Source organism: Oncorhynchus keta, chromosome 4, assembly GCF_023373465.1.
Source record: "Oncorhynchus keta strain PuntledgeMale-10-30-2019 chromosome 4, Oket_V2, whole genome shotgun sequence".
Taxonomy (NCBI): Eukaryota; Metazoa; Chordata; class Actinopteri; order Salmoniformes; family Salmonidae; genus Oncorhynchus; species Oncorhynchus keta.
The window spans coordinates 16,746,405-16,755,600 of NC_068424.1; the positions used below are offsets into that span (position 1 = coordinate 16,746,405).

At 45.2% G+C, this 9,196-nt stretch overlaps 1 protein-coding gene across 1 annotated transcript; it reads left to right on the forward strand.

Annotated features, from left to right (window-relative positions):
• The first annotated feature begins 3,285 nt into the window (after window positions 1-3,285).
• LOC118369927 (COP9 signalosome complex subunit 9) lies at window positions 3,286-8,841 on the forward strand. Its single transcript, XM_035754706.2, has 3 exons — window positions 3,286-3,505; window positions 4,230-4,302; window positions 8,594-8,841. The coding sequence occupies exons 1-3, from the start codon at window positions 3,443-3,445 to the stop codon at window positions 8,629-8,631; spliced, it is 174 nt and encodes a 57-aa protein (XP_035610599.1). The 5' UTR covers window positions 3,286-3,442; the 3' UTR covers window positions 8,632-8,841.
• Window positions 8,842-9,196: the final 355 nt, after the last annotated feature.

The following is a 9,196-nucleotide window of genomic DNA, read 5'->3' on the forward strand; positions in this document are numbered from 1 at the left end:
AGACTATAACAGTAGCGAGGCTACATACAGGCACCGGTTAGTCAGGCTGATTGAGGTAGTATGTACATGTATATATGGTTAAAGTGACTATGCATATATGATAAACAGAGTAGAAGTAGCGTAAAATAGGGATTGGTCGGTGGTGTGTTGCGGGACACAATGCAGATAGCCAAGTCATCCAATGTGCGGGGGCACTGGTTGGTCGGGCCAATTGAGGTAGTATGTACATGAATGTATAGTTAAAGTGACTATGCATATATGATAAACAGAGAGTCGCAGCTGCATAAAAGAGGGGTTGGGGGGGGGGGCATACAATGCAAATAGTCTGGGTAGCCATTTGATTACTTGTTCAAAAGTCTTATGGCTTGGGGGTAAAAACTGTTGAGAAGCCTTTAGTAGAGCGGTAGTAGAGAGAACAGACTATGACTGGGGTGGCTGGGGTCTTTGACAATTTTTAGGCCCTTCCTCTGACACCTCCTGGTGTAGAGGTCCTGGATGGCAGGCAGCTTACCCCCAGTGATGTACTGGGTCGTACACACTACCCTCTGGCGTGCCTTGCGGTCGGAGGCCGAGCAATTGCCATACCAGGCAGTGATGCAACCAATGCTCTTGATGTTGCAGCTGTAGAACCTTTTGAGGATCTAAGGACCCATGCCAAATCTTTTTAGTTTCCTGAGGGGGAATAGGCTTTGTTGTGCCCTCTTCATGACTGGCTTGGCATGTTTGGTCCATTCTAGTTTGTTGGTAATGTGGACACCAAGGAACTTGAAGCTCTCAACCTGCTCCACTACAGCCCCGTCGATGAGAATGTGGGCGTGCTCGGTCCTCCTTTTCCTGTAGTCCACAATCATCTCCTTAGTCTTGGTTACGTTGAAGGATAGGTTGTTATTCTGGCACCAACCGGCCAGGTCTCTGACCTCCTCCTTATGGGTGTCTCGTCGTTTTCGGTGATCAGGCCTACCACTGTTGTGTCGTCTGCAAACTTAATGATGGTGTTGGAGTCGTGCCTGGCCATGCAGTCGTGGGTGAACAGGGAGTACAGGAGGGGACTGAGCACGCACCCTGGGGGCTCCAGTGTTGAGGATCAGCGTGGCAGATGTGTTGCTACCTACCCTCACCACCTGGGGCGGCCCGTCAGGAAGTCCAGGATCCAGTTGCAGAGGAAGGTGTTTAGTCCCAGGATTCTTAGCTCGTGATGAGCTATGGTGTTGAACGCTGAGCTGTAGTCAATGAATAGCATTCTCACATAGGTGTTTCTTTGTCATGGTGGGAAAGGGCAGTGTGGAGTGCAATAGAGATTGCATCATCTGTGGATCTGTTTGGGCAGTATGCACATTGGAGTGGTTCTAGGGTTTCTGGGATAATGGTGATGATGTGAACCATGACCAGCCTTTCAAAGCACATGGCTAAGGACGTGAATGCTGTGGGTCTGTAGTCCTTTAGGCAGGTTGCCTTTGTGTTCTTGGGCACAGGAACTATGGTGGTCTGCTTGAAACATGTTGGTATTACAGACTCAATCAGGGACATGTTGAAAATGTCAGTGAAGACACCTGCCAGTTGGTCAGCACATGCTCAGAGCACACGTCCTGGTAATCCGTCTGGCCCCGCAGCCTTGTGAATGTTGACCTGTTTAAAGGTCTTACTCACGTCAGCTACGGAGAGCGTGATCACACAGTCGTCCAGAACAGCTGATGCTCTCATGCATGCCTCAGTGTTGCTTGCCTCGAATCAAGCATAGAAGTGATTTAGCTCATCTGGTAGGCTCGTGTCACTGGGCAGCTCACGGCTGTGCTTCCCTTTTGTGGTCTGTAATAGTTTTCAAGCCCTGCCACATATGACGAGCGTCGGAGCCGGTGTAGTATGATTTAATCTACGCCTTGTATTGACGCTTTGCCTGTTTGATGGTTCGTCGCAAGGGATAGCAGGATTTCTTATAAGCTTCCGGGTTAGAGTCCCGCACCTTGAAAGCGGCAGATCTACCCTTTAGCTCAGTGGAATATTGCCTGTAACCCATACCCTCAGTTGTTACCTTCTGCTTGCTCTTCGTGGCTTTAGGCCGGGGTTGATGTAAAGCATTTTACGTCAAATTGTTTAGTAAATAGTGCTGTATGTGCAATCCATGTTAAAGTGTCATAATAAGTATGCAGCATTGAAGATAACTGACTGGCAGATAACTATGACTAACTGTTTTATTCAGTAAGGAGAGATTGCTGCATCCATAATGCGAGGTCTGTTTTGAATGCTGCATGTGTACAAAGAGCACTGTGTGTTTGTGTGTGTGTGTTCGTGTAAACCCAGTGAGGAATAATATTTGAGGAGGACGGAAATTTCTTCAGGTATCCCAGGACTGTCATTTTTACGGACTCTCAATCGAGTCTTTGTGTATGGAATACTTGGTACGCTTCAGAATGCTAAACTCCATCTCCCATCTCTCTCTCGCCCTCCTACAGATGCTAGACACACACACACACACACACACACACACACACACACACACACACACACACACACACACACACACACACACACACACACACACACACACACACACACACACACACACACACACACACACACACACACACACACACACCTTCTGTAACATGTACTGATAGGATCTACATGGTTCTTATATTATGTATACTTCCTATACTTGGGAGACACACTGGGATATGGAACCAACGAGGGACACGACCACTGAGGAGAGAGAGGAGACGGACGGACGGATGGGGGGGTACGATAGAGGGAGAATAGAGAGGAGGAGAGAGGGTGGGGAGAGGGTCAGGAAGGGGGGGAGAATGAGGAGAGGATGGACGGAGAAAAAGAGGCCCCATAAGGTTATGTAATATTGTATATTGAAATACATTTTTAAAATGAGGCTATATAAGCAAATGTATTTTCACTTATCATGAAATATATGAAAGCGTCTCACATACCTGAAAAAAACATGAATTCCAACGGCTATAATATAAAACGTTACATAAATGTACTGTGCAATATCAATTAAATTTGACCAGAAATCGGATCTCATTGTCATAATTTACCATATTTGATGTGGATACTTGCAAGGATTGAAATGTAATAGGAATTGTGTATGGGGAATTTTTACAATGATAACGTTATTTTACAATCAGTTATAGGTTTCCCATCCAGTATGTAACTCCTTTCATCACCTGGAGGTTTGTACCATATTTGACCTAGTTTTACCTAAGTCTGTAGGAGCTGTACCTGGCTATCTTCTGTAGCCTACCTTTGCTTCAATCTGTACACCCAAACGACCGTTGGTTCCTTGTGAAAGTCCAGGGCATTATACTGTTACCAAAGCAGGAAGTGGTGTTACACGGAAAAGGGTCCGGTTTCTATTGTTTACGTTGCCAGAGAACATCTAGCTTGACAGCTAGCTAATATTCATTACGGTACCTAGTCAAAAACAGGAATTATCATGAAACCAGCGGTGGACGAGATGTTCCCTGAAGGCGCGGGGCCTTTTGTGGATCTAGACGAGGTTAGTAATCATCTGGGGACACGAGAGAATCGCCGACCTAGCCTAGCTACAGTAACTCCAACGCTAACCTAGCCACCTAACCAGCTAACGTTGGCGACTGATAGACAAAACGGCTGCTGGTTTAGGAAGCATAATGACTTTATGTTTCATATCAACAATAACAAAAATGAGGGGCGTGTTTCGAAAGCCGAATCGCAAGTGATGACTATTGACGTTTCTAAACGTTAGAACACAGCGTTGGGATTGTAGTTCACATGAGCCACTTGTGGGCGAAGCTGGGGTATGAAAAGTGTATGGAGAAGGCAGAGTGCTGCCGAGAGTTGTCGAGAACTAGATGTGCATGCCCAGTAACACAGTCATGTCCTCCGTGGACCGGCTCGTACATAAAACATCCTACATTCAGGCTTCAAAGGCGTCAATTCTATCGTTAACTATTTTTTTTTTAGCCCTCAGCTTCTACCACGAATGAAGGATGTTTTATGTACGAGTCGGTCCACGGAGGACACGAGTGTATTACCGGGGACACGAGTGTATTACCCTAGGCGATAGTTCATGGGTGTTAGGCTACAGCACAGACCGTTTAAAAAAAAAAAACTGTTTGTAGACTTAACTGTCTTTTGTCTGTAGACTTAACTGTCTTTGATTTCTAGCTGATGTGTATTTCTTACTTGGCTTAAATGGCATACATTGTTTTAAAATTGTTCCTGTGTGTCTGATTCTTCAGGCAGGGGGCAGCAGCGGTCTGCTCATGGACCTGGCAGCAAATGAGAAAGCAGTGCACTCAGACTTCTTCAACGGTCAGTCAGACACACACACACACACACACACACACACACACACACACACACACACACACACACACACACACACACACCGTAGAGGCTAGGTGGGGCTGGAGGCTAAACTAGAGCAGTGTTTCTCAAACCTATCCTTGAGTATCCAATTTCACTTATTTGTTCTATTCCAATACTAGCATACGTGATTTAAACTAATCGAGTGCTGATGAGTAGTTGACCAGTTGAATCAGCTGTGCTGGTGGAGAGGTTGGGTGGAACACTGGGCTAGACTGGGTAGAGAAGCATCTTGTGGGCTCGGGAGGGGTCTTATGAAAGTGCTCAGTGTGTGTTTGCTTTGCCAACAGGGCCGTCTCACAGAAACTAACATGTCTTTTCCCTGTAAACTTAAATTAACAACACACACCACACAGTGTAGCTAATGTGTTTTCCATCTGGCAGTGTTAGCCACGGGACAAACAGTTTATGGCTCAGCAACACATGACCTAGAAAGTGATCATTAAAAAGAGGAGAGGTTAAGAGAGAAGGAATGGTTAAAGGGATACTTCAGGAGGAATGGTTAAAGGGATACTTCAGGAGGAATGGTTAAAGGGATACTTCAGGAGGAATGGTTAAAGGGATACGTCAGGAGGAATGGTTAAAGGGATACGTCAGGAGGAATGGTTAAAGGGATACGTCAGGAGGAATGGTTAAAGGGATACGTCAGGAGGAATGGTTAAAGGGATACGTCAGGAGGAATGGTTAAAGGGATACTTCAGGAGGAATGGTTAAAGGGATACGTCAGGAGGAATGGTTAAAGGGATACTTCAGGAGGAATGGTTAAAGGGATACGTCAGGAGGAATGGTTAAAGGGATACTTCAGGAGGAATGGTTAAAGGGATACGTCAGGAGGAATGGTTAAAGGGATACGTCAGGAGGAATGGTTAAAGGGATACGTCAGGAGGAATGGTTAAAGGGATACTTCAGGAGGAATGGTTAAAGGGATACTTCAGGAGGAATGGTTAAAGGGATACGTCAGGAGGAATGGTTAAAGGGATACTTCAGGAGGAATGGTTAAAGGGATACTTCAGGAGGAATGGTTAAAGGGATACGTCAGGAGGAATGGTTAAAGGGATACTTCAGGAGGAATGGTTAAAGGGATACGTCAGGAGGAATGGTTAAAGGGATACTTCAGGAGGAATGGTTAAAGGGATACTTCAGGAGGAATGGTTAAAGGGATACTTCAGGAGGAATGGTTAAAGGGATACTTCAGGAGGAATGGTTAAAGGGATACGTCAGGAGGAATGGTTAAAGGGATACTTCAGGAGGAATGGTTAAAGGGATACTTCAGGAGGAATGGTTAAAGGGATACGTCAGGAGGAATGGTTAAAGGGATACTGGAGGAGGAATGGTTAAAGGGATACTGGAGGAGGAATGGTTAAAGGGATACTGGAGGAGGAATGGTTAAAGGGATACTTCAGGAGGAATGGTTAAAGGGATACTTCAGGAGGAATGGTTAAAGGGATACTTCAGGAGGAATGGTTAAAGGGATACTTCAGGAGGAATGGTTAAAGGGATACTGGAGGAGGAATGGTTAAAGGGATACTGGAGGAGGAATGGTTAAAGGGATACTTCAGGAGGAATGGTTAAAGGGATACTTCAGGAGGAATGGTTAAAGGGATACTTCAGGAGGAATGGTTAAAGGGATACTTCAGGAGGAATGGTTAAAGGGATACGTCAGGAGGAATGGTTAAAGGGATACTTCAGGAGGAATGGTTAAAGGGATACGTCAGGAGGAATGGTTAAAGGGATACTTCAGGAGGAATGGTTAAAGGGATACTGGAGGAGGAATGGTTAAAGGGATACTTCAGGAGGAATGGTTAAAGGGATACTGGAGGAGGAATGGTTAAAGGGATACTTCAGGAGGAATGGTTAAAGGGATACTTCAGGAGGAATGGTTAAAGGGATACGTCAGGAGGAATGGTTAAAGGGATACGTCAGGAGGAATGGTTAAAGGGATACTTCAGGAGGAATGGTTAAAGGGATACGTCAGGAGGAATGGTTAAAGGGATACGTCAGGAGGAATGGTTAAAGGGATACGTCAGGAGGAATGGTTAAAGGGATACGTCAGGAGGAATGGTTAAAGGGATACGTCAGGAGGAATGGTTAAAGGGATACGTCAGGAGGAATGGTTAAAGGGATACTTCAGGAGGAATGGTTAAAGGGATACTTCAGGAGGAATGGTTAAAGGGATACTTCAGGAGAAATGGTTAAAGGGATACTTCAGGAGGAATGGTTAAAGGGATACTTCAGGAGGAATGGTTAAAGGGATACTTCAGGAGGAATGGTTAAAGGGATACTTCAGGAGGAATGGTTAAAGGGATACTTCAGGAGGAATGGTTAAAGGGATACGTCTGGAGGAATGGTTAAAGGGATACGTCAGGAGGAATGGTTAAAGGGATACTTCAGGAGGAATGGTTAAAGGGATACTTCAGGAGGAATGGTTAAAGGGATACTGGAGGAGGAATGGTTAAAGGGATACTTCAGGAGGAATGGTTAAAGGGATACGTCAGGAGGAATGGTTAAAGGGATACGTCAGGAGGAATGGTTAAAGGGATACTTCAGGAGGAATGGTTAAAGGGATACGTCAGGAGGAATGGTTAAAGGGATACGTCAGGAGGAATGGTTAAAGGGATACTTCAGGAGGAATGGTTAAAGGGATACTTCAGGAGGAATGGTTAAAGGGATACTTCAGGAGGAATGGTTAAAGGGATACGTCTGGAGGAATGGTTAAAGGGATACTTCAGGAGGAATGGTTAAAGGGATACTTCAGGAGGAATGGTTAAAGGGATACTTCAGGAGGAATGGTTAAAGGGATACTTCAGGAGGAATGGTTAAAGGGATACTTCAGGAGGAATGGTTAAAGGGATACTTCAGGAGGAATGGTTAAAGGGATACTTCAGGAGGAATGGTTAAAGGGATACTTCAGGAGGAATGGTTAAAGGGATACTTCAGGAGGAATGGTTAAAGGGATATGTCAGGAGGAATGGTTAAAGGGATACTTCAGGAGGGAGGAATGGTTAAAGGGATACTTCAGGAGGAATGGTTAAAGGGATACTTCAGGAGGAATGGTTAAAGGGATACTTCAGGAGGAATGGTTAAAGGGATACTTCAGGAGGAATGGTTAAAGGGATACTTCAGGAGGAATGGTTAAAGGGATACGTCAGGAGGAATGGTTAAATGGATACGTCAGGAGGAATGGTTAAAGGGATACGTCAGGAGGAATGGTTAAAGGGATACTGCAGGATTTTTGGCAATGAGCATCCTAACGCTAGTTAGCGTTGGCTCGCGAAACTACCAAGATACAGAGATATGACAATGGTATCCACCAGTTCATCTGACTCTGGGGACGTAGATAAAGGGCCTCATTGCAAAAAAAAACGAAGTATCCCTTTAAAGAAGATAAAGGAGGAGTAGAGAGAAGAGGAGAGTAGGGAACGGATAGGAGTAATGTCAGGAGGAGATGAGCAGGGAAAGGAGGAGAAGAGAAGGGGAGCAGGGAAAGGAGGAGAAGAGAAGGGGAGCAGGGAAAGGAGGAGAAGAGGGGGAGAAGGAAAAGGAGGAGAAGAGAGGGGGAGAAGGAAAAGGAGGAGAAGAGAGGGGGAGAAGGAAAAGGAGGAGAGGAGGATGATAAAGGGTTTTATGGTTCCTGTTAGACTGAAACCCAGCAGGACACCTAGCCAGCCTGCCGCTTTGAACACACTCAAACACACCACGTATCACACACACACACACACCACGTATCACATAGGCACTCACACACACCACGTATCACACAGGCACTCAAACACACCACGTATCACATAGGCACTCACACACACCACGTATCACACAGGCACTCACACACACCACGTATCACACAGGCACTCACACACACCACGTATCACACAGGCACTCACACACACCACGTATCACACAGGCACTCAGGCTCACCCAGCAGAAAAACACATTCCCATGTGTTTCTGTGGTGTCAGTGATTTTTGGCTTTTGAGTGGTTGTAGCTCCTGTAAAGCAGCACATTTGTTAACACCAAACCTCTCCTATCCTTAGGGAACCTAAAGTCCTAAGGCATTACCTACTAAATACTGACCTACAGTACTACTGCATGACCTGTCATGAGTCAGACTACAAACTGGACTACTATTTTAGAATGTTTTCAAACTTCAGCATGCATATACTGTATCATGTCATTCAGCAGATAGAGCTGTCAATCAATCACATCAGAAACTCACTGTGTTCTTTCTCTCTGTCTCAGACTTTGAGGATCCGTTTGATGATGAGGATCTGCAGTGAATGAGGAAGACCCTATATACCCATGATTACCTGTGTGTGTGTGTGTGTGTGTGTGTGTGTGTGTGTGTGTGTGTGTGTGTGTGAGAGAGAGGGAGAGACATTAAGATCGTAAGAACTGTAAAACCAGAACCATTTCCATGTTGGAATTGCTTTTGAAGATCCGCCCTCATTTCCACTGTGTTTGTTAAATAAAGCCTTTTCTAGAAAGCAGGTGTGGGTGAATTCTATGCATTCCATAGACTGGCGAAATGATCAGTGTTGCCGTCGTGTTTCAATGTGCTGCGGCAGGTCTGTAGGCGCTGAGAAACACCTGTTAGTGGAGAAATAATGACATACGCCATAACATCACATACTCACGCATACCTATAATATTTATATCAACATCCCCAGCTAACATGACCACTACACAGATATATATTGTACAGCAACACTACAAATCATGTGGAGCAGTGGTATTTAAAGTCGGGGTAGCGGGGGAACTGCAGTAGGGTTGCCTCATTTCTTTTCCCCAATTTCGTGGTATTCAATTTTTAGTAATTACTATCTTGTCTCATCGCTACAACTC